The 26,304-nt window shown below is 41.4% G+C and overlaps 1 protein-coding gene across 1 annotated transcript; it reads right to left on the reverse strand.

Annotated features, from left to right (window-relative positions):
* Positions 1 to 26,237, reverse strand: LOC108786576 (epithelial chloride channel protein-like). The gene is made up of 15 exons (XM_018555897.1): positions 26,082 to 26,237; positions 25,797 to 25,934; positions 23,671 to 23,821; positions 22,546 to 22,654; positions 21,581 to 21,761; positions 18,494 to 18,718; positions 18,027 to 18,251; positions 17,762 to 17,942; positions 15,377 to 15,483; positions 13,743 to 13,964; positions 9,776 to 10,046; positions 4,406 to 4,567; positions 2,642 to 2,881; positions 201 to 487; positions 1 to 144 (listed from the first exon to the last, which is right to left on the reverse strand). Exons 1-15 carry the CDS (start codon positions 26,235 to 26,237, stop codon positions 1 to 3), a joined length of 2,799 nt encoding a protein of 932 aa, XP_018411399.1.
* Positions 26,238 to 26,304: the final 67 nt, after the last annotated feature.

Below are 26,304 nucleotides of genomic sequence, written 5' to 3' on the forward strand. Positions count from 1 at the left end.
TTAGATGTTTCTGTTGTTCTGGATGTTGTTGCTTTGAATGTTGTTGTTGCTCTGGATGTTGTTGTTGTTGCTCTGGATGTTGCTGCTCTGGATGTTGCTGTTGTTCTGGATGTTGTTGTTATTGCTCTGAATGTTGTTGTTGCTCTGTGTTCAGTTGTTGACTTGTATTCAGTTGTGGATCTGTATGCAGTTGATGGAACTGTAGTTGTTGGTGACGGTGTCGTAGTAGGTTCTATAGGTGGTATAAGCAATGCTGCTTGTGCTATGTTAGACACATCAGACTGCTGGGATACTTTATCTACTGCAATTATAGAAAAATATAGTATAGTTCCATTTTCTATAGTAACATTGTCTGGTACAAATGTAAACATTTCCCTGGACCCAGCTATGCGCGGAATCAGACTGGAAACATTAACTGAGGTGGCATTGGAAAAGTTGTTCAGTAGCTCACTTGGATCAGTACTCATTCGCAAGACGTAACTAGAAGCTGTAACACAAACATAGCATAGGGTCACCATCACATGAAAATTTTCCATAGTTATTTCAATCCCACATTTAGACATTTAAAGGTTATTTAGGAAAAATATGGAAACACTCTGAGCAGCCAGATGATAGCAGACCACTGTCATTTATTTTTAACTAGTCAAAAATAAAGTAGATTCCAAACCAATTACTAGAATCTCTTATAAGCTTTAACAATGTAATTTTAAAAGTTGCTTTTGTAACCTGCAGTTCTCAGTAAATGAACACTTGGTGATGCTGCCATGTAGGTCCTTGTTCAAGTATTTTCTGTTATGGGGTGACAACTGTCTCCCGGTGGTGCAGCTACATCATCACTCTGCCACATGTTCCCCTGATGGACACCACAAGTGACCGTGCTGACCCATATTGGGCAGGCATGGTCCACAGTTGTCACTAGCAGTAAACTGGGCCAGAGCAATGATATGCAGCTGATGCTGTTGCAAGTGCATGTAGACAAAAAGTGTCTGAAAAAGGCTGAAGAAAAGCTGCACACTGAGATGGAATATACATTTAAAAAAAGGTGAAAAACAGTTGCAGTTGTTTATTATACACGGGGCTTTAGTAAACTAAATATCATCTAGTTATAGGTCTATTTAAAGGCTATGTGAAATCCGTAGACAACATTTTTACATGTTGCCAATTACTGTTCCTTACATGTGGTGACTGCATTAGTTTTCTTTTGTTTTTGTTTTTTTCTTCTTCTATTTTAACCTGATCATCCTGCAAATAACACACTTTGTGTCCTAGCATGACGACACTCACTTCATTGTATCAGTTCACAGGAAGTGGCAGGGGCATTGTATTTCTAGCAAGCTCAACAGGAATTTTCTGTACCTGCTGAAAATCTTCATAGTCTGAAGAAAGAAAACTAATGCAGCCACCACGTCTAAGGCCTGGTAAGCTGCAATATATAAAAAAAAATTATTTGATAGGAACAAAAATGTATTAATTTGTGTTTAGATATCATTTATCTGGTTCACAATGAATGAGATATTGGGCAAATAAGAAAATCAGATTAATTCACTAAGCTATAAAGATGATTACACTTTTCACAGGACAAAATACTACAAGCTGCCTTGTGTTGCTTTTTCTTTATACTATATTCAGAAGCTAAAACTTTTTTTGTAGTTTTAAAAGCAAAAGGGCAAAGGGCAAAAACCTCTGGCAGGTTTTAATTTCTGTCGGTGTCCTTTGTTGAATAGAGTTTTCTGTCATATTTCTCATCTTTCCCTGTAGAGCTCATTTGTCTTCCTTCTTTGTCTGACTTCCACTGCCTGGACAGGAAGTGAGATAAAATCTCCTTCATGTGGACACAGACAGCAGTAAAGTCCTGATAGACATTCGCAAACTTTCTCACGCTACTAGAAAATTCATTTTTACTGTAGCTTGTGTGGCACATCCGTGGTTTCTTTCCTCCCCGCTGGGTGCTGCTCTGTGTCCCAGCGGGGAGGAGAGAAAGTGACAGCCGGCAGAGCGCTGTGGGAGGAGAGCGCTGTGAGCGGCCGGTGTCTCTCTTCCCACACTGCTCAGCCGCCTCTCACAGTCCGGCAGAGCAGTGTGGGGGCGGAGACAGCCCACGTTGTCACAGGAGGCTGGGCTCTCCTCCCTGCTCTGCTAGCTCAGCCTCCTGTGATAGTGTGTCAGAGAGGAGAGCGAGCACAAACACTCAGCGATCAGTGATGTTTGTAGATAATTGAGGACATGGTATGGTTACTACCGTATATCCTCAATTATGAATGAATGGGAGTGATCTACATCACCTCCTGTTCATTCATAGTTGTTGTTATAGTAAACATACCATGTCCTCATGTTATCAATGAACAGGAACACTCATAAAGGATCTCTTTTTCATCCAGAAAAAGAGATTATATCAGGGGTCTGTTTAGAGGATTGGGAAGATTTTCACTCACTGTTCTGTCAGGTAAAAAGTCAGGTAAAATCTCCCAAATGGGAACACAGGCAGCAATTGAAAGGTGATTGACATTTTGACCAAAACAGTAAAAAAGATTTAGTGGCAGTTGAGCAATAAGGAAGAAGGGGTTATAGACTTTGGCAGGATCACAAGCATTACATTGGCCTTAGAAACCTGTCACTATCATGACCACAGAGGGTCACTCACCGCTCCCTTGGTCCAAGTCATCTCCAGTTGCTGTCCAGGATAAAACAACTGTATAATTAATTATTTGTCCCATCAAGTCTGTTATCTTGTCTGGTCTGTAGATGTCTCCTGGGATAACGGCAGGAACATCAGAGACCACAAATGAGCCACCAGAAACTATCCTGCTAAAGTCTCCCACGGGGATGCTTGTAATATTAACAGCATTAGTTGCAGGGTCTGGAGGATTCAGAATGAGAGTACCTGTGATAAAGAAGAGAAGATAACATTTTAATATTGTCAAAAAAATCTAATGCTGTAGAAACCTGTAAACAAAATGAGACAAAAGGTAACAGGCAATATGAAGGTTGGATTGGTGGCTTTCTTTGCATTGCTAGTGTTCCAGATTAAGCACTAACTATATAACTGTGTGAAATATGTTTCTCTATGAACTTCCCACAATCCCCTGCACACCAGAAATCAGGCTGGGTTTAGAAAAAGCCAAACAGATACAGAAATATCACACAGAAATAGCATCCTGTTAGCATGCAGTTTGCACAGAAATCACTGCAAAATATGCTGTGCTTGGTAGTTCTGCCAGTAGGTGGTGGTATTAAATGCGGGCTACCCCACACTGCAAGGGTTTAGTTACATATTTAGTCAGGTTGAAAAAAGACACAAGTCCATCGAGTTCATAAAACTGAACACTGAAAATGTTTTTTTTTTTTAATATTTAATAGCCCTCCAAGTGGTGGCCTGTGTAAAGACAAATGTTTAACACTGTCAATAGCAAGTTTCTATAGTAGGTTGCCACCTTTTCTTTAAGTGAAATCTGAACACTCTAGCGCCACTTTTTTTTTTTAGACTATAGAGGAGAGGCAGCCAGGAGAAAGAGCAAGAAGACACAGCCAGGGGAGGGAGTAAGGAGACTGGCTACAGAGGACTACAAATCCCAGCAATACATTATACAGTAATACAAAATAATATGAAGCGACATACTCTGTATTGTTCCGGTGTGATGCTCTGATGTCTCAGGTCTCAGGTAGCCTGTGCAGGATATCTACAGGGCTATGTGGGCTCTCAGGTGGATTCTGCAGGCTCTCAGGTGGGCTATGCACGCGCTTAGGTGGGCTATGCGGGCTCACAGATGACTGTGTGGGGTCTCAGGTGGGCTGCGCCAGAAGTTCAAGGGTCTCACCTGAGGACCGGAGGCAGGCAGTATGCTGTCAGGAAAGAACCGGAGGAGATGTGCGGGCCGGTATCTGTTTACAGGTGCCCGAGGCTCACAGGAAGATGTGGCTGCCTGAGGTCTCGTTTTTCTGGGGACCTCAGGCAGCCGCATCTGACGAAAAATTTATTGACACTTAGTAGCTTGTGTCAGCTGGCCTGACATCCGGACACAAAACTCCAAAACCAAACTGTCCGGGTGAATCCCAGACAGGTGGCAACCCTACTCTATAGTGAATCAAATTATTTGCTGATTCAGCTGTGTATGGGCACATACATTTCTGTGAACAAATGAAAAATGCACTGTAGTTACAATAAGGTTAATAGTAAAGGAACAAGGAATATCTAAATGCCACTTGACTCAGCCAATGTGCAGGCCACCCTTTTCTACAAATGTGTTTTTTAAAGAGAATGAATGCCCCACAGCTAGTTTGTGGCTAAATTGGTTTGGAATGTAGCTTTCACTGCTCTATAATTATGCCGCTTAGCTTTAAAGCGCATACAATAATATGTTACTGTTATTAGTTCAAATCTTTGCGAGCATATATGGTCAGTTCTTACCATTGTCTACATATCCAGGTACATAGAAAGCACCATTTGTAGGTAAGGCATAATCACTGCTGTCTTTACCCTCCACACGGACCTTTAAACTATACCTTCCGTTTATTGTAAAGGCTGTGAAATATCTTGAGTAGATGCCATCATTTTTAATAAGATCAGCACCTGTAAAATGAATAGAATGATTTAAAGAGAGCATGTTTTTTCAATATACAATGCCAATAGGACAACCCTAAACCAGTAAAGATAACATATCGAAGATTTTATTTTAATTTCATATATAAAAAGCATATATACTCTGGTTATTGTGTCAGCATCTTTTTACCTGTCTCATTTAGGAAGATATTACTGCTGAAGTAGCCAAAAAGGAACCATTTCAGGAGTAGTGTTGGGCTCCATGTTCGAGTTGAACAAGAGTTCGACTCGAACATCACTAGTTCTTGTGTTCACCTTGTGAAGCCCTGATTGGCCAAAGCCTTGCACCTGACTACAGGTCAGGTGCAAGACTTTGCCCAATCATGGCAAAGTACTCTGTAAGAGCCATGATTGGGCAAAGCTAAGTCCCAGCTTACACCGCAGCCTTATGTAGTGTGTTGCTGGCGTAGGAGATAAAGTCTATATCAGTGTACTATAGCAGTCAGTCTATTATAGCAGTCTATTGTAACAATCAGTCTATTATAGCAGTCTGTCTATTATAGCAGTCTGTCTATTATAGAAGTCTGTCTATTATAGCAGTCTTTTATTGCAATCCACATCATGTCTGAAAGGCCAACAAGGAGAGGCAGACCCTCCTATGCAGTCCAAAGGCAAAAGTGGTGGCCGCTGACACGTGGTCCAGCAAGCATGGTCAGGGATGTTATATTTCCTTCACGGCACACTGGGTAACTTTACTTGCAGCTGGGAAGAATGCGGGGTGGGGCTCAGTGCTGGAGCTTGTTCAGCCATCACACCTCCAAAAAGCTGGTGGTGATGATGCGAAATCTGTCGGCTTCACCCCCCCCTTCCTCCTCCACGATGGCCTCTTCTGCTGAATTGTCCTGTGAACCAGCAGTTCGCCCTAAGCGTTCAAGGGGCTACGCAATGGGTCAGGCTAAAAGATGCCATGCAGTGCTTGAGCTGGTTTGTCTAGGGGACAGGAGCCACACCGGAGCAGAGATTATTTCAGCTCGGCACGGACAGGCCCAGAGGTGGTTAACATCACAGCAGCTTGAGCCAGGAATGGTTGTTTGCGACAATGGTAGCAACCTTCTCTTCGCCCTCCGACAGGGAAAGTTGAACCATGCTTGGCACATGTCCTCAATTTGGTGGCGCAGCGTTTCTTAAACAGGTACCCAGGGCTGCAAGATCTTCTGAGGCAGACCAGAAAAGTCTGTAGCCATTTCAGTGTTCGTCTGGCTGAAATTCAACGGGAATTCCACCTGCCTACAAATCATCTGATTTGTAACATGCCCACCGGGTGGAACTCTTCTTTGGCAATGCTGCCGTGGCTGCACATGCAGCAGAGTGCCTGCGTGAGTATGGCACAAGGACAGGCTCAGGGGACCTTGGCTTTTTTTCCCCACGCCAGTGGCTGCTGATAAAGGATGTGTGCACTGTACTGTCACCATTTGAGGAGGCAACAAGGATGGTGAGCCGTGACAATGAATGCATCAGTGCCACTATCCCTCTTGTGTTCCTGCTGGAGCATACTCTGCAGGGAATTATGGATGGGGCACTTGAGGCAGTAGAGCGGGAGGAAGAGGAGGACTTCCTTTCCTCTCTAGGCCCCCTTGATGCAGAAACCATTCCTGCGGGGCCGCAGAAAACACAAGAGGAATTGCTAATTTGTTAATTGCGCTGCGCTGCATATTTGAATTTCTGTGTGTTGACCTAAGGGTCACTTTTTGCTGCAGCCTCCTTATTTTCACGCTAGCACGCACATTTAGAATAATTTATTCACAACCCAGCGCAGAATCATTGTACATCTACAAGAGGAGAAGGATTATGGCAGCCATGGCGGCATTGAAGCAGAGACATACGGCAGCAGGGATGGTTTTCAGTCCCCAGAAACCCAAGGAGTAGTACGTGGCTGGGAGGAGGTAGTTCACGATAGTGTTATCCTCAGTGACCCTGAAGACTCTGATTCTCATGCCTCCTCAAACTTACATTGCATGTGCTCCCTTATTCTACAAAGTCTGTGAAATGACCCGAGGATTTGTGGTATCAAGGAGGGGGATCGTTACTGGTTGGCAACCCTTCTTGATCCATGTTACAAGCGTACTTTTGCAGAGCTCATCCTGCCCTCACAAAGGGAGCACAGGATGAGTGGTGGAGAAAAGGGCCGCCTGACTGATGCCTTTAGAAATTTTTTTAGTCTTCAGTGCCCAGGGCTGTTAGCTTTAGGCACCCATCGGTAGCATCTGCATCATATGGTGCAGGATTACCTAGGGGCAAGAGCTGACATGGAGAGCTTTCCAACAGACGATCCACTGACTTACTGGGTCTTGAGAAACGATCACTGGCCAGAACTTACCCAATATGCAATGGACCTACAGGGCTGCCCTGCATCCAGCTAGCTTTCCGAACGGAAATTCAGTGCTGCTGGAGGTTATGTGACAGATAAAAGAGTGCGCCTGTCCACAGACTCCGTTGACTGGCTGGCATTTATCAAAATTAATCAGTCCTGCTCGAACTTTAGAACATGGGAAAAGATCGAATACGAACATGAACTCAATGCAAGTCTATGGGGGTAGAACTTTGAAAATCAAATTTGGAAGCCTTGTATGCAATGTATTGGCCATAAAAAGGTGTATGGGGATTTGGGTACTGCCCTGGGGGACATTAATCTATGGGAAAAAAAACTTTTAAAAAATACAGTTTTTAAAGAAGCAGTGATTTTAACATCACTTAAATGGTAACAATAAAAGTTAAACATTTCTTTAAATATCTGGCCTGGGGGGTCCCCTTAAACTTCCTGTAAAGTGGTGCATCTGTATGATGTAAAGAACCTGCTGCAGCAAAACTGACATTTCTAAAGACATTTTTTACCAGGAAGTTTTTTTTAGGAATGTTAGGAGGGACCCCATTTAAAAAAAAATAAGTTTGGAGTTCCCCCCTAAAAGTCATAACAGACCCTTAAGGTCTGGTAGGAATTTTAAGAGGGAGCCCATGTAGAAAAAAAACAAATAAAAAAGTGTGTGGGGTTTCCCCTTAAAGTCATACCAGGCTCTTAATGTCTGATAGGAATTTTAAGGAGGAACCCCACCCCAAAAAATGTGGGAAGAAAAAAATGTGGGGTCCCCCCTAAAATTCCCAACCAGACCCTTGATCCGAGCACAGGCCTGGCAGAGCAGGAAAGGGGGGGGGGGAGGAGCAAACGCCCCCCCCCGCTCCCTGCGATACCAGGTCGCCCCTGGAAAAGCACCTTGTCTCAGTGCCGTTGGGGACAAGGGTCTCTTCCCCACGAGCCCTGGGGCTTTGGTTGTGGGGGTGTGGGCAGGGGGCTTATTCATATTAGGGTACCCCTTTAATATAGGGGCACCCAGATGCCACCTCCCCCTTGTGAATGAGTAAAGGATACTTGTACCCCTACCCATTCACTAAAGGGTTAAAAAAAAAAGATTAAATTAAAAAAAAACAGACTTTAATCAAAAATCCTTTATTTTTAAAAAAAAACGCAACAAAGGATTTTTGACAAGCCCTTTATTAAAAAAAATAAAAAAAATTGATCCACCGACGTATTCCAGGGTCAATCACGACGTCCAGCGTTGTCCACGACGACGACGACGACTTGATGACATAAAAAAATTAAACAATAAAAAAAAACATAAATAATTTTAAAAAAACAGACGACCGCCATCCCGTCAGCTGCGATGAACCCCCTCCGCAGAATGGCATTTTGACAGATGCCAACACCTTTTAAACAATTGGGCGGAGCTAGCAGGGACAGCTAGCTCCACCCAACTGTTTATAGTTGTAACAGGTGATCCACGATTGGGCATAGTCATCCCTGCGCTCACTAAGAGTAACTGTGAGGGGTTGCAGTGTGCAGACAACACCAACACTCAAGACCCAATTGTTTTTTGGCACCTGTGTGATAGGCACATATAACTTAAATTTTCCATTGATACATGTGCCCCGGGGGAGTACCCCGAATTCCCATACACTTTTTATGGCCAATAACTTGCATATAAGCATTCAAAATGGGAACATTTTATTATCAAAGTTCTGGTCCCATAGACTTGCATTGAGTTCGAATTTGAATTTTTTCCATGTTCTAAAGCTCAAATTCGAACCGAACACTATTCAGCAGTTCCTAACACCTGAATTTTAATTTCATAGTAACTAGAGAATAATCTAAATCTGTGCCGCCCAAGGAATCTTCTCATCTGACACACTTCAAGCTACCTACATCCTCTGCTGTACTCTGTAGATTTTCCTGCCAGTCCCTATGTAACTAAAGGACAATGAATGATGAATGGAGGTAATGATGAAGGGACAGGTGGGAAGAACCAAAGAGTGAAGCAGAGGACACAGGCATCAAACACAAGCTAAATTGTGTTGGATGTAAGTATTCTTTTCAGCGGCGCACCTCTGAGCAAACATTGAGTTCCTTTGCTGATGATTTAGTAAAGTGATATGGTAGGGGGAAAAAACACCCCCAAATTTCATTAAAAATAAATATTGTTCTTTGTTTTATAAATTAACAAAACAGACACATTTTTTTGTTTGGTGCCATCTTCTGAAGGAGTTCTCGCTAGTGTAAGAAGAAAAGGGAGCACAGGTGCCCTCAATCTACACTCTGCAACCTCTGGAAAGTGAGGGGACACCAATAAGTGAAGGGTTTTCAGGGATCAGGTAATTCCGGTGACTGTCTGGGTTCCCTGCTAGCTTTGTTAAAAGAGAACTATGGGGTAAGTGTTTTCCCCCACAGTTCTCTTTAGGGTAATGGGAGGACATATACTAACCTCCACCCATGACCCAAAGCTCAGTATATTGTGGGTAAGGCCAGGCACGGTACAAGGCAATCCCAATGTGCATTGTTTTGGCAAACTGAAGTAATTTGTCCCGTTGGAAGCAGAAAGTGAATACTGTGCAAGTGTAAGTATTTCACAATTACAGCATTTTACACCTGACGTGTCTATGTTTTTATTAATCAACATACATAGAGGTATGCATTGATAGAGTTAGCTTTTTGAGTGTAAAGGTCCGCTTTAGGGGAACCGGAGCTGAGAGAGTTGGAGCCAGCTGTTCAGAAACATGATAACTAAGTGGCAAACATTTAAAGAAATAGTTTGCTGGGCAATGTATATTTGTTTGATCTGAATTCAATATTAAAAAATGTTTGAGAGTTTCATACTACTTTAAGTAACAAAAACATTTTATTTGAGTTACCTGCTCCATTGTCCAAAAGCTCCAGAGTAATTGAATTCACATTATCCGCAGCAATTATGGCTGTAACGTTGACTCCTGTCACCGGGACCAACCCTTGTTGAACTACTGCATAGACAACCATTGGGTTGGGGTAACTGTTCTTGTTGTTACTCATGTGAGCCTTTACAGTTATTGGAGAAGTATTTATATCTGTTGCCATGGAGTTCACAATAATTGATACAACTTGGGATAATGCATATGAATTGCAAAGGATGTAAACCCATGATCCTCTCTGGAAAAAAAAAAATATATATATATATTTACAGCACCCTACAATCCCACAAATCATTCTGTATCTAAACGAGTATATTTTTTCAAACAGTGGGGACTTAATTTTAATTTAAAACACAAGGTTTTAAAAAAAATGTCCCTCCTTAAAGTCTGCATAATGGTCTGACACTCATTAATGTTATGTAAATCCCTTATCATGCAACACTCTACTGCATTATAGCATTGCAGAGCACAGCTGGGGCACTGTGAGGGTGTTAGGCATCATGAGGACTGCACTGCGAGGACTGTTGGCCACTTTGAGAACTATTGGGAACTGTAAGAATTGTTGCATACTGTTAGGATTGCTGGGCATTGTGAGAGCTGTTGGGCATTGTGAAAACTGTTGGGCACTCAGAAAACAGTGGTGCACTGGGCAATGGGAGGATTAGTGGGCACTGTAATATGTGTTGGGGACTGTGAGTACTGCTGGGCACACTGAGTATTGCAGGAGCACTGTGGGGACATCTGGATCTAAAGAATCAACTGGCAACACTGCAGAGCATTAAAATCATGGAGAAGAGCCTGAACCTCACCCATCAGGTGCTGGCAGAGGCCAATACAGAGGGGGTGGAGATATGGAAGTGCAGGAGCCAAGGGTAAGTAGATTACAGTTCAAAGGTGAGGTAGAGGTAAAAGTGTTAGAGAGGCTAGTCCTGACTTGGCACACCCCAATAAATATGCATGATATTGGGGGTGTTAGTTCAGGGGTAGCATTGCTGGAGAGGAATACCTCCGCTAGCTGCTAGTGACTGCTCCAGTAATAATGGGAACAGGAATGTAGGTAAGGAGAGCAGATAATGGTGGTAGGGGACTTGGTTATTAGATGGACAGACATGGTTATCTGTCACCGGGACCAGGCTTATCGTGACACCAACTTGGAGGTTATTTTCTTTAACTTGGCCCCTAAGTCCTTGAGATATTTTATAGGGTGCTCAAGCTCTCTCTAATTTTGTCATTAGTACTAATGTGTACCATGACAGCTGGGTCTTGCCCAGCCCCACCCAACAACCTATCCATCCGATCTGCAATGTGTCAAACTTGAGCGCCCAGTAAACAGCATATTCTTTGACAATCATGGTCGTGCTGACAGATTAACCTGTCTGTCCTTTTTTTGTAGCACAAAATGAAAAGATATGTATACAACTAATGAAAGTTGTGACGGTGCATAATCATTTTGGATGGAGGTACATATGACTGAAACAAACTATAAACTGATTATGAGTGTATGCTATAGGCCCCCCTAACATAAAGGATGAAGAGGAAACTAAGCTCCTCCCACACACTTAAATGGCTGGGAAACAAGACAATATTATTATTATGGGAGACTTTAATTATCCCAACATCGATTGGGCAGATGGAACCTCACTTAGCTAAGGCTTGCCATTTCTTGACATTATTGAAGGACAATTTGATGGATCAGATGGTGTCCCAACTGGGGCACTGTTAGATGTAATCATTTCAAACATGGAGCTAGTTGCAGAATAAGTTAAAGAAAAGAGAGGCATGTTGGTATGACAAGAACTCCAAACTTCAAAAAGGCTAATTTGAATACACTGTGCTCCCTACTGTATGATTCCAAATGGGAACAAAGAACGCTGAGAACAAGTGGGAGTGTTTTAAGATCATATTAAACAATGGCACTTGCCAGTGTATCCCATTGGATAATAATAATTAAAAAAATAGAAAAATTAAAAGTCAAACCTATGTGGCTGAATGCGAGGGTAAAAACAAAAATATAAATAAGAAAACAACACTGGCATTTCAGATCTACAAGGAATCTAATAAGAGATGTAAGAGTGCAATCTGGGCAGCTAAAATAGAATACAAAAAAATATTTATCTTTCGTTCATTGAAGGACACAGCGTACATCTTGATCTCTGTAGTGATAAGTTATACTGCCACTTGCAGGGGTACGACGCTAGGCATTAAAAAAAGAAGCTCGGCTCTGGGAGCGGCACCTGCTAGAGGCCATACCCCCATCCAAGGCAGCTCAGTTTTTTGCCTAGCCTCAAGTGGTAAGGACCTATGTATCTCCCTGCTGGGGATCTTTGCTCCTAATTTTAATCCCTAGTAGGGTGTTGTTTTTTATGTTTATTTTTTTCTTCACTTTTTAGTGATCTTCATTTAGCAGCTGAGCTGGGTGACAGGCTGAGTAATATAGATCCTTGTACTCTCTCCGGCTTAGCCATCGAGCGCATGCAGTTCTCTGCCTGAGAGAGTGAGATTTTCTGTGATAGCCCTGATGAAATGTGGGACAGCCTGTGAGATATCTCACGGGAGATGCATATGACAGACTGGCCGCTGGACTGGTTTGTCACAGTATCTCTCCCAGGCTAACAGGGTTCCCATCTAGGTGGGAGGCTCTCTGTTTGGGAGATAGTGCTCTAGCCTTCTTCGCCTGACAGGTAGGTGCTCTGGCCTAGTTCGGCTGACAGGTTCACTGCTTCTGAGGCGGCAGGTGACATTGCCAGCGCTGCTTCCCGGGCTTTCTGTCAGCACAGAGGATGCAGTAGCTGTACTTTAAAACAAACTTGTTTCTCTGAGAGTGGTAAGCTTGCTGAACCTCCTTCATCCCTGGCGGCTTGGTGGGTTCAGGCTTGTGGAGCTGGGGCATGGCAGACCCTGTTAAGGACACTGGTGCTAGTGCAGTAGGCACTGAGATGAACTGTGCAACATGTGGAAAAGTGTATCCCTCCCCTGGGTCAGGCTCTTTTTTTCTCACCTGTAAATCGCTCTCAGGTTCTACTTTGTGGCTGGCTCTCTTCTATTTTATTGAAACTCTTATGGAAAGTCTTACTTCTGTTTTAGAAGTTTTTGTTTTGCATGTGGAGAAAATTATTACTAAAAAGTAGAGTAAAAAGTGCTCCCCACCATCGCCATCACCCTCTGATTCCTCTGCAAAGGAAGAGATTTTCCTGAGATCTCTGCATCTTCTGGGAAAATAGGGGCGACAGATCAACCTCACTCTGCTAGTGATGACAACACATTTTCATCTCCTTTTTCACAAGAGAAAGTAGTGGTCTCTGCACTTATTCATTTGGTTTGCAAGACTCTTAAGAAGGCCATCATGGTATCCTAATGGCCTGCATGTCTGCCTTGCAGCGGTTGAAATCCCCGTCAATACACTAACTGTATGGTGTTTGTCTATATTGAAATTTCTACAGATGCTTCTTTGGAAGCTCGAGTTCCTTTTGGTACAAATAAGTTTAAATTTTTGACTAAGTCTTTATATACTGTACAGGTCCATTAAGGTCACCTTGTATTCAGGGTTCTTGCCAAGCAGGGTCAGGGGTTCCGGGTTGGACTTGTAAGGGAAACTGCTAGGCAGTCTTCCCAGAATTGGTAATTATACATGTGAATGGAGAACATTTGTAGCTGGAACAGTGAAATTTGTAGTGTAGTAATATTTCTGAAAAGATTTTTTTCCTTGCTTTCCATTACTAGTTCCTAATAATTTAAATTTAGAAACATAAAAACAAAAATTCTGCCAAGTAGCATAACCCTGAAATGACTGCTGCCCAATTTAGTTCATGTCACCAAAAGCTTTTGTCTAGTTTTTGGTTGGCTGCCAGCTTTTTGTCTTACTTTGTATTAGACATACCTTGAACTATTATACAGGTAACAGGAAGTACTGTAATTAGATGCATAATAATATTACCTCAGCTATTCCTTGGATTTTAAGCGTTGATGTTTTGGTGCTATTATCTCTGGTGAAATCTGCAGCAGTATATACTTTTCCATTCGGGTCTATTAATTCAATTATAGGTACTTGAGTTTGCCACGTGATTAAAAAGACTGTGTCATTTCCCACAGTGTTGTCAATATAAATGGTTCCATTCAAACAGACATTAGTGGCAAGTGTTTTTCCAATGCTTTCAAGCTGATAAATAGATAAGCACATACATAACATTTAATGACAATATTCACTGTTCATTTTCTTCTCACTACCAAAAAGCAAACTGGAACTCATGAACTGGTGATTATGACATTATATTTCACCAATTCCATCAATCATCAAACAGTCCTGTAAAATTAAAGTTTGAATCAAAAACTTTAAACTTGATTGGCCATGGAAAATTGACAACATGTCAACAATGATGGACTACAATCTCAATACAAATGAGTAAACTAAACATGAGATTGTAGTCTATCACGGGAGTGAGATTGGAGCGGTGGCTACATTACAACACAAAGGGACCTTGGGGAACAAAAGTAGCCACCCTCCAGAAGGAAGGACTGTGTGAGCATGAATTCAGAGATGATGTGAGGATCTACAGCTGAGCAATGCACAAATAACCTACATTTGCGGTAATAGCGGAGGTACTGGAATACACTTTTAAGATTGAACTCCTGAGTTTAGTGTATCTCAATGAAATTCACTTTTTTCACAACAAGATGGATGGCAAACCCTCTTTGAGTGCTGTTAGAGGAAACGTTTTTCAGATAAAACACAGGCAGAAAAACTGTTCGCAATTGTATGTAGGCACCATCCAGCAGCCATTTTGGGCAACCTCTAGGTACTCTAGTAAGGCAATGTGGGGGGTCAACACTGGAGCCAATATGTCTATGCAATACTCCATTCTCAATGCAGGGGGAGGAGGCAACAATGGCTGCCTCAGGTGGCAGTTAACCTAGGCATTCTCCACCCTGACACACTGATTTCACCACCACAGATGAATTGGCTGTTGACAGCAGATTGCAAAGAGTCTCACCACAGCTTGTAGAATTTCTCAATAAAGGCTACATCTTTCATATCTTTAATCTATAGGTCTATAATAGTCCACAAATGATCAAAAAATGAAGGTGTGAGGCATTCCTGTGTAAGTCTATCACAGTTTGCCACCCAGAATTAAAAAAATAGACATAAAAACTCTGGAATAGGGTCTGCCACTAATTTGTTTAATAAATGTTCCTCAGTGTTCCTAGACCTGGTACCCCACTGAGATGCAGCATTTTTGCTGTTTTAGCATTCTTCAAAAGCCTATGCAGTGCAGCGGAACAACTCCTTCAAACATTGAGCAGTAGTAAACTTTCTGAACACCAGATGCAGTTTCCCTCTGTTGTACCCTGCTTTGGCAACCATAAATTCCATCTGGCACCTGGAAGAGGAGTTGAGGAGGTAGCAGCTTCCAGTGCGCTGTGCAGGAAATATTATTATTTTTCTAAATGCTCTGTAACCAAAGTGTCATATACAAGCACTATATAAAATAGGAATGTAATAATAATAATAATATTTATAAACTGCAAGTGCAACAATTTTGGCTAAACTATGCACAGATCCCTAAGAATTACCTGGAGAACTTGCTGGGAATTATCTCCAGTTTTTGTTTGAATTTGACTGAAGGCATCAATCAAGCCATTAGCCTGAAGGTCATCTGTTGCTTTAAAATTCAAGCCTCCTGTAAAATAAATATTAGATAATATTTTTATATATAATGTTACCTTTGTAGCACCCTGTAGGAAAGAGTGCTATTAAATTTAGTATTTTCAGACTGCATGCAGTCTGATGCTGATTTGTAGTCTATGTGCATTTGGTTTCCCCTAATCAATCTGTCATCATTTGCATCTGTCTGCTGAGGGGTGTACCCTGGTCACAGAGCAGAGCAACCAATGAGAGATCACTATGAGTAGATATCCCTCTCCAGCCAATCCTTGTGAGACAATGGCCAGTGGTGCATGCTGGAGGAGAAGATAAATACTTGGGGTGGACCATGTGAGCTCTCTCTTCCTCTGCCCTGCCTGTGGGGAGGCTGCCTGTGGACAGGCCTGGAGCCTGGGGACTAGCTGGGTGGTAAATCTGGAGCCTGATGGCTGCAGGCCCAGTGGTTTTTACTGATGACAAGGATAAACATGACTGGTGACTTCTGCCTCAAGTATTGCTGTGCATGGAGACAGCGACCACACTCTGCCATATAATGGAGTCTACAACCGCCTGGATGATCCTAACCCTAAACCTCTCTCCCTGAAGTTCTACAATAAAGTTTTCAGCATCATATCTACAGTATGGACATTGCTTTAATCGATTATCCAAAAGGGTAGTAAGTGCTGGTGGGCAAAGTGAGTGAATTTACCCCTAGACAAGAAGATCACTGAATTGTGGTAACCAATAGCAACTGACCTTGGAGTCAAGGTGTGCTGGTGTGCTGTAGCTTAGACATGTGCACCAGCAAAAAAATTGTTTAGTTTCGTTTTGATTTGGATTTTGCATTATTTCGTTTTTCGGATTCGTGTCTGAAATTGAATTAGTCTCGGGATTCGGATGAAATTAGTTAGCAGTATTCCGGTCGAAAGTTCGTTTCGTTTGTTCGTGGCAGCAAAATGACATTTGATTTTAGTCTGCAGAAGATGAAAAAAAAAAGCGTGAGGTTCCACCCCAATTCATACAAGACCCTTTAGGTATGAATTTGGGGGAACCTCATAATTTAATTTTTTTTTTCATCTTTTGCAGACTAAAAAAAAAATATGTCTTTTTTTTTTCTAATGTCATTTTGCTGCAACGAAATTTCATCCAGACTACCGCTAACGAATTTCGGGAAATCGGAAATTCGGATTAGTTTGCATTCGTTTTAGCTGGAAAAATGCCACTGCATTGGTGTCAGTGGCAGGAAAAAAATACTGCTACATTGGTGGTGTCAGTCCATAGAGGCTTGCATTAGAATCCATGTAGTGCGAAGCCTCTAGCATGGTTTACTTCTTAAGGTACTCAGTGCTGTTAGCCTCTATGGGGGGGAATTTATCAAAAGTGGAGCAAGCAAATCTGGAGCAGCATGCATGGCAACCAGTCAGCTTCTCTCTTCAGTTTGTTAGGTTAATATTTGAAAATGAAAGAGAGAAACTGATTGGTTGCGGTGCACAGCTGCTCCAGATTTTGTGTTCTCCCGTTTTGATGAATTCCCTTCTATGTGTATTATTAAAGGAGAACTATGAGGTGAGTGCTTCTCACTCACCTCATAGTTCTAGCCGACCTGTGACAATGAGACTGTCACAGGTCAGCTCAGTAGATCGGGAGGTGAGCGAACATATACCGGCGTTCGCTCACCTCTCGATCCTGTCACGGCTCTCTGCCGTGACAGGGGAGGGGCTGGATTCCCCCCTCCCCGCACCGATCCACCAGCGCTGACAGGCGGAACGGACGGAGGAGGGGGCGGGTACAGCTGGCTCTGCCTCTAGATAGGCAGAGCCAGCTGTCACTCACGCAGCTGGGCGGATCTCGGCATCGATGTCGGGATCCGCTCCGGCTGCAGCGTCTCAGTATACCGCGAGTTGTAGCTTGCGGTATACTGAGCTTAGGGTAACGGGAGGATGCTATTTTGTGTCCTCACGTTACCCTAAGGAGAACTATGGGGAAAAGCCCTGACCCCATAGTTCTCCTTTAATATCTGGCATTTTATGCAAAGCCTTCCTAACCGGGCAAATGCCATAAAACAGAAGCATTTGCACAGGGATCCCTTAGAAGGGGTTATGTTTGAGGGTCTGCATATTATTCATATTATTACTTTCTATCTTTACAGCTTGAGACTTCCAAAACAATACAGGATTATATGAGGCTATGAATGCACAGCTGGGCAATCTCCCTGCCACAGTATAACAATATCCCACACATAGAGAGCCTGAAATCACAATCCTGGGCTGGTGCTAACAGAAAAAGGTGAGGTTGAAATTCTGCTTTTAACTCACCTGTCATGTTGGCAATATCTTCAAGAGCTTTTGATGCACTTGGTCCCAAAGCTATAAAATGTATTATAGCTCCACTGGCTGTTGCATTAGGAAAACACAATGTGGTATCATAATTATCTTCTCCATCAGTCAACAAAACTATTTCTGTGCCATATGTGGATCCATCATAGCCGCTATTTACCTAAAAATACAAATATTGGATAACCTTTGATTTGTTCATAAACTTGACTGAGACTATATTTATTAAAATGTAAAAAAAAATTACCGTCAAACCTGACAGGATCCCTGCACAAATGTTTGTCCCTCCAGAAGCAACAGTTGGAAGCAGGGATTTTAGATTCTCTCGTTGGTTGTCATTAGTAATTGTCACCAATGGTGAAGAAATGTGTGCTGAGCTTGAGAATATGACAATTCCAACAGAAGATCCTGTTTCAATAATTTGAAGAAGAAATATGGATGCAGCCTGGTACAGTCGTTCTATACGCTTATTCTGTAAAAGAAAGACACCATAACAGGTAGAACTATAATGATCACAGCATTATTGGGTATCAAAATATTTTCATACATCACATCAGTGGTAAACTAAATAGTTTTGTTTGAGAAGCCCACATATCTTAGAACATAAATACAAAGGCTCTTAAAAGAAATAGGTGTTTCAGGACCAGTGAAGCAGGCCCAGTGATTTAGCTTTTCTTTTATTAGTAATATATATAGTTTAAAAAAATTACATACACCTCCCATGCTTCCTGAAGTGTCAAGGACAAGAGTCACGATTCTATTTCTAGGCTGTAGCAGAGTGAAAGTGGGTTCAGGAATGCTGTAACTGGTTCTTGGTGGAGAGGAGATCATGTCTGTTGAGTTCATGATAACTTCCCATGCACTACGGTAATTACACATTCTGTTTTGTAGATTTGGTGCCTCGTTATTGTGATTAGTGGAATCACAGAAAGCAGTAACCTGAAAAAATATGTAAATTAAATTAACTATTAAAACAGCAGAAAGCTAAAGAAAATGTTTTTAAAACTAAAATACCTACCAACAAAAGACAATTATTTATTTTATGATAGCTTCAACCTTCCACACACATTTCACTCTATCACAATGGGTCATTTATTGGGGATTAAAAGGACAGTAAGTATTCAGAGACTTGAGACTAGGTTGTCATAGATAAATAACTAATTCTGGGCACAGTGATGTCAGGGAATTACAATGAAAAATAAATGATTCCATGCTTCCGGGAATACATCAAAAAGCCTAAACCAAAAATGGATTTTGGAAATGGTTTTATTTACTACCTAAATTCATTCAAAGAGTAAGGTTGTAGATTAAATTATTTGGAAACCCTGGCACATTTTACTTGCTGCCTAAAGGGAGATGCAAAAATTAGCCATATTTCTCTTTCAACTGTAGGGATATAGTATTTTTCCAAATTCTCCTCCTGAGGCACTTCCTGGCACAGGCCCTTCCCTCCAGGGTTTCTACACTGTGCGGATGTATCTGTAACTAAAAAAACTAGGCCCCAGGCCTGAGGGCCTAGGGCATGATGGCGAACCTTTTTGAACCCGAGTGCCCAAACTGCGACGCAAAATCAATTTATTTATCTCAAAGTGCCAGCACTGAAAATAAGTTTGGTATTGCAGTTTTGGCGCTCGGGTTTAAGAAACGTTCAACATCACTGCCTAACGGCCTTGTACGGCTCTCACGGGGGACCTGAACGTCTCGGTTCGCCTCTGTAGACGGGCCGGTCACAATCAGGCAGCGGCGGTGACCTCTAAACAGGCAGATTAGACGGCCGCTTGTGGGGGCCTCACTGGGTCCTAGCGAGGAGGAAGCAGCCGTCTAACCTACCTGTTTATTGGCTGCCGCTGCCTAATTGTGACTGGCCCGGATCGCATACCAAGGCGATCTGGGTCAGTCGGATCTATTTCAATTGGTGGTCCCTGAACGCAGTGGTGTATTCTGGTTTGGGGCTGCCCTAGGCAAGGCAAAACACGGGCGCCCCCACCCCCACTAAATTTACCCCACCCCTTCCTGTTTAATACTTTTTGCGTGACCTGTCAGTCGCTGGATACAGTGCAAACACTGTATCCAGCTTTTGACATGTTCCGCTATTAGCATAGCAGGAAAGCTGTGGTCTCAGGGGGGCTTAGCAAGATTTGTGGTGAGCTCTGCGGGGTCTATGGTGGGCAGAGCCCACCACAGATCCTGCACAGGCCCGAGACCCTGCAAAGCCCCCCACAGATCCTGCACAGCCCCCTGGAGGCCCTGCAGTCTGCAGGGTCTCAGGGGGGCTGTGCAGGATTTCTGATCCTGAAAACCCCCCACAAGTCCTGCAAAGCCCCCCACAGATCCTGAGACCCTGCAGTCTGCCAGATCTCAGGGGGGCTGTGCAGGATCTGTGGTGGGCTTTGCAAGGTGCAAAGTCCCCATGGATCCTGCAAAGCCCACCAAAAGGTATTGCAGAGCCCACCTGTGATTCTTTGGTGGGCTGTGCATAATCTATGGTGGGCCCTGCCAGCACAGTGCACCTAGGGGTAAGGGAACTTGTGGGGATCTCCCCTGATGGGAGGGGCACCTAAGTTACTGGCTGCTATGGAGTGCTACTGGCCTTTAGGAAGCAAAGCTGCAGTTGTCCCCCACATGGAGGCGGTAAGTGACTGACTGACTGTGGGGAAGTCACACAGGAACCTATATCAAGGCAGGTGTTGTGCCTTTTTGTTGCTGTCACAATGAACCTTAGAATCTTCCCACTGCAGTCATAGACACATACACATCAATAAAAACCCAGACGAAGTTCTAGTAAACATTTTGGCTGGGATTGGGCTTTAATTGAAGTCCTATATATATTTTTCAAGAGAAAGGTGCTGACAGCTTGAACTTAACACGTGCTGTTACACAGTTATAAAAATATAACACAGTGCATAGCCACAGTTAATATTCATATTAATGTGAAATAAGAATTACATAGTTAATTTTCCTCAAGCCATTATCTTTGGTATTGTATAGCTGGTTATTATACTGTGGGTAATTTGGTTATCGCACCATGTTTTTCTGTGTTCCCTCCCATCTATGATGTATTTCCCCCTTCTTCAACAACTTGTGTTAGTGTCATGGCTGCCTATAGCAAGACCACATGTACATGCAAGCCTGGAAATATTATCATCCTTGACCTTCAAATACCATCTGCTGTAGCCTGTTGTCTGCTGTATCCCGTTATCTGCAATAAAGCATTTCATAGATGGAAAGGTATTTGTTGAGTTCAGCTATCTGATAAGGATTGTCCGCAGTGATTGCATCAGCTTATACAGGCCAGGCATAGAGGTCTCAGCAAGGGATAAATCGCTAATACAACAATCGGAGTCAGAATATAACATAAAGAATATATTTTGAATCTTTATATATTGAAAGTGAATCTGTGCTTCACCCATGCAGGGCAAGCAATAGGTACACTTTCATGCCAGCCTTGGCCACTGTTTAACTTCCTTTTGCTACCCTACATCCCCATTTACCGGGAGAACTGATGAAGCCTTGTAATGAAGAAGATTTGACATGGAGGACCCTCTCCCGCACCCATTTGATAGTGTGTGGTGATAGTGTGTGAATGGCTAAGAACCAAGCATGCATACCATCACAAGGGAAGAAGGGAAGTAAGTCAAGTCTCCTCAGCACAGTCGAGCAACAGGGGAATAATGGAAGTGTAAGTATAAGCAACTGCGGTGGGTGCCATTAAGGTGAGCATGTTGCGTTGCCTGCATGGGTCAATCAAAATATGCCTTTTAAAACCTAATTTTTGGGAATGTACAAACTTTGCATACTCACGTCATTTATTGATTGCATATACATAATGGATGCAGTAGCAATTTGTCTTTTATCAGGATAGAAAATACATCCATCTTCATAGAGACCTGTTGCTGGATTCTTAGCACATTTGGCGGAACATCTGTTTCCTGTGCATTGAGTTGTTTGTTTCCAGTATTGCCCACTTATGCGTGAGGAACACCTGCAACATATCAGTAATCCGTAAATTTGTATTTATCAGTAAACTTTATTCACATACAGTATGACAGATACAGATTGTTAATATGCCATTAAGAATAAAATAGATTACTTTATTCTAGTCTCAATCATAACATAATTTACACTCATTCCATGGAAGCAGGGCCAGTATTTTGTGGTTTGTTTGCCTCTTACTCACACCACTACAGGGAATGGCTGACATAGTAAATCATACAATGAAATGGAAATTATTTGCTTTTGTGTATTGATTCTGCTTTGTTCAGCCTGACACAAGTCCCTGGAATTCAAACCAATGTCCTAAACACTCTTCAGAATTGTCTTGCCTCTGCATGACAAATGTAGGTGTGTGCAAAGATTTATGTGCCTGTTAGAACTTGTTACATGGAGGCAGGGTAAGGGCCGGCACTACGTCTGTAGTGCTCATACCAGCCATTATGCAGCTCAGTAACACCAAGCCTGATAAAATCATAGGCTCAACGTTTCTGAGTTCCCTGCCCGGCCACTGTGTCAGACAGACAGGTACAGCGGCCAAGGAAGGCAAAGCTCTTGGGGGGAGGCAAAGCCTAATGTTAAAACAGTAGTTCCTAATCAGGTCTGCCTCCCCTTAGTTTAATAGCGGACAGAACCTGATGGGAAAACTGAGACACTAGTTCCTCATAATGTCCACCTTCCTTGTGATTGACAGCAGACGGCAGTGTATAGATGCCATAGCGGAGTGTGCTGTCTTTATTTATGTTGCATGCTTCACTGTTACAGGTTTTTATTACCTTGTTGCTTCTACTTCGGTTTTGCTTGATATGTAGAAAGGTGTTTCTGTATTGTACTCATCAAAAACTCCCCAGCGAAGGTGAGCCCATTCATGAACAAACACACGTCCTGTAAAAACAGCTGTGTTATAGATCGATATTTTACCAGAAACAGTCGTACCGTAGGTACAGACTTATTTAAAGAAAAACTCCAAGATTTCTTGCTTGTTACAAAGACTGCTTTCATACATTAATATTATAATATTTTTAAATTATTATATAATATTACATAATTACTGTAATTGTCCCACTGCAAAAACCGTTTAGTACCTCAGCATATGTTCAAAACTAGCTGGAAATAAAACTTAAAAAACCTAAAATAATATATTTATATTTTTGCATAAACATTATACATTTTAGCAACATCTGTTTAGTGACAAATAACTATTTACATGGGCTAATAATTTCAATTTATGTAAGTGCTATGTAAGTGCTATGTACACTGATCATGCAAAACAGTATTCATATGTCCATCACTGACACAATCACTTTACTACTTTTGGCCATCAGTGACTGGAGCAACACTGCTCAGAGTACAATACTCTTCCCATCTTGCCATGTCCTCTATGCTTCAATAGTCACCAAAATCTAAGAGGAAAGTATATCATATTACAAAACTTCCCAAACTAATCTTATAAAGATGAAACTACCAAAAATATTTAATCAAAAGTGAAGCTTTGCTAACAGAATCAATTATGTTTCTTAATACAAAGGTGTATCTATATCCATAGTAGATCAAGGGACTTCTGTGGGGCCCAGATGCACAGGAAGGCTGAGCTGTCTGGGTACGTAGTGATTTAAGCAGGTTGCAATAGCATTTGGCAAATACATTTGGATATGACTACATGTATATAAGTTTGATAAACATGTATAAGATTGCTATGAAAGCAATTGGCATTCTGTAATACTAGGGGAATTGCATTTGAGACAAAGATTAAAGCGACAGTGCCTCATTTAGTTACAATCCTGCTTATACATACATATATAGACTATTACAATGTTTAGTGCCTCTTAAAAACAACAGAATTAATCTAATTAATAAATAATAATATCTCCTAGGAAATTATAGTACATAGTTCTTCTTACCTCTAGGTCCATATGCTGTTAGCAATGAATCATCGAGTAAGAAGTTTGGTGTAAAATGAATGTATTTTCCTGGTTCTCCACAGCGTCCATATTGCAAAGTGTAGGGAGTATTTCCATTTTTTGAATAAGGATTGGCAACAATTATATCAGCCTAATACAAAAACAAGCATACCCATAAATATTATTTATACACACTGTAAGGCAGACAACTAGTTTAAGTAGCGGTAAACAGGAGCAGGAACACCCAGAAACAGTCCAAGCAGGTTTTTCCTGCACTTTTATTGAGCAAGGCAGCAAACAAACATTGTTGGAGGGCAGGAGGGCTTTGTACAGCAAGTCCATAACATAAAATAAAGCATCTCCTCATCTGAGATTCTAACTATACTCAGTTTAGTCTAGCTCAGTTCTTGACTAACAGGGTGTCACTCATGGGTTCCCCAATACAACTTTTTAGTGTTCAGTTAGAACTCAGCCTTTGCACTCAGTAGCAGAGCAACCTGTGTGTCTTGTGGATAGCTCACTAATAATGAGGTCTGGCTACCAGGTAAGATGTGGACCCAGAGTGGAGGCTTATTATGACCCAAAGCTCTACAATGTTTTTGGTTTTCCAAGACCCGGAGCAGAACTTATTAGGATTCTAAGAAAGCAAACATTTGTCTGCACATCAGCCAATTACTCTAGAGCCCCTCACCATGTGTATGTGAGAAACATAGGTGAAACAAACACATCATCCACAATCCTGACAGTAAGATCCTCACAACACACACAGACACAATTACCATGTCAACTTATTAAAGTGGTTACCACTAGGAATGGACTAATATGCCTTGGTTCGAGTCATCAAGGGTTTAGTGAGTCCTTTGTAAAATTTGCGGAGGGTGAATCCTTAGGGCTGATAGGCAAACTACTTTGACTATAATAGGGTCCTATTGTAACACCTCATATGTGAGTAAACTATTCAGATCCAATAGATCACAATAGCAGGATTACATTGGAATCACAAAACTTTATTATGTCCAGTAATAAAATATTATCTATAATATCATATGTCTGTAAATATATTTTAATACAATTAAAGACATGGCCGCACTTCACAGAGTACTAATCCCTAAGACCAGACCAAATGTAATACATTTATATTGATACAAATAAAGCCTGTCCATAAATCCAGATATAATACGCCCCAAGATGGTAGAACAGTCATCTTCAAGGTGAAAATCACACTAAATAGACACATTGTAAGCCTCCAACTCAACTTATTGAGATACACGCGTTCCTTACGGAGTAGTACAGGTGATAAAGCCGATGTTCAATTTTAGTATCATGCATACTTGCACCATAACCCCAATATTATCCACTTTCTAAGCAATAGGTGATGCAAATGCCTTGATAAAATAAATATTTACTGAACAAGTGTAAAAAATCTGTGTCATGCTCAACATGCAGCTTTGTTTTACAATGAACATGCTGATAGATCCAAACATCTCCACATTGGTACCTCCCACATGGGATGTGGTATCTCCACATGGGTACCTCCCATTTAATAGATATAGATAAATGTAATCCTTCTTGTAGTTATTAGTGATGTAGTCCCTAGAATCACTCTGTTAGACTTTCAGCAAGAGTCATTGTTTTTTAAGAGAAAACTTGCCGTTGAAGTAAAGCTCAGGAAGTAAAATTTATGAAATCTCATTGTGGCATAAAGGGGTCTGCAGGATGAATTTTGGACCAATCAGATGCCTCAATGGCAGTTTTGCATGATGAATAAGCATCTGCCTGGACTTTTCAGAATTGGGGAGACCATTAAGGTTGCATTCACACTTAAGCAACACCTATTTAAAATGTGGACAACTTAAATGAATCTCTTATGGATGTGGATAAATACGGAACTGTTTATTCAGGTTCAGGACGAGCTTTAAAAATTTGAATTATAGTGGAAAGTTTTTGGATTGAATTTTAGGCATTTATTTTTATTTTTGGAAGAATAATTACCGTATATATGTTTCCTTACTGCATTATTATTGTATTTGCTTAAAAGAAAATATTGATCAATATTTTAAAGCATCCTCATCAATTTGTATTAAATTAACTCCAGTACATCATATTACATATCTTGTAGATATTACCTTATCATAAGTTTCTGTGGTGCTCTTGCTATAGTTCTTGTTACTCCAAGTAGACGGTATTAATATTTTAACACTTTGGATGAAGACTCTTTTCTTTGTTGCGGTAAAAAGATACGAAGTAGCTTCTTTAACCATGTTCTTAAAAATATATGTATATAAATTAAGGAAAAAAAGTACATAAAATGCATAAAGTTATATAAAGTGTATATATATATATATATATATATATATATATATATATATATATATAATATATATATATTGTATATATTTATTTTTAAATACCTGGATACTTGTAATTATTTTCAGGTCCTCTGTCACACTCGGGTTGATTGCAATAACAATGTCTTCATATCCCCCATTGTAAAGTTTGATCATGGAGCTCACAGTTGGAGATAAAACTTGACATAAAATGATAGCAGACAGGATGAGAAACTTCATCATGTCCCTCACACAAAGGTATCGGAAGTAAATTTGAAGTTAGGTGTATATATACTAATAGTTTTCT

The sequence above is a fragment of the Nanorana parkeri genome, unplaced genomic scaffold (assembly GCF_000935625.1).
Source record: "Nanorana parkeri isolate BGI_ZX_2015 unplaced genomic scaffold, ASM93562v1 scaffold217, whole genome shotgun sequence".
NCBI classification, from domain to species: Eukaryota; Metazoa; Chordata; class Amphibia; order Anura; family Dicroglossidae; genus Nanorana; species Nanorana parkeri.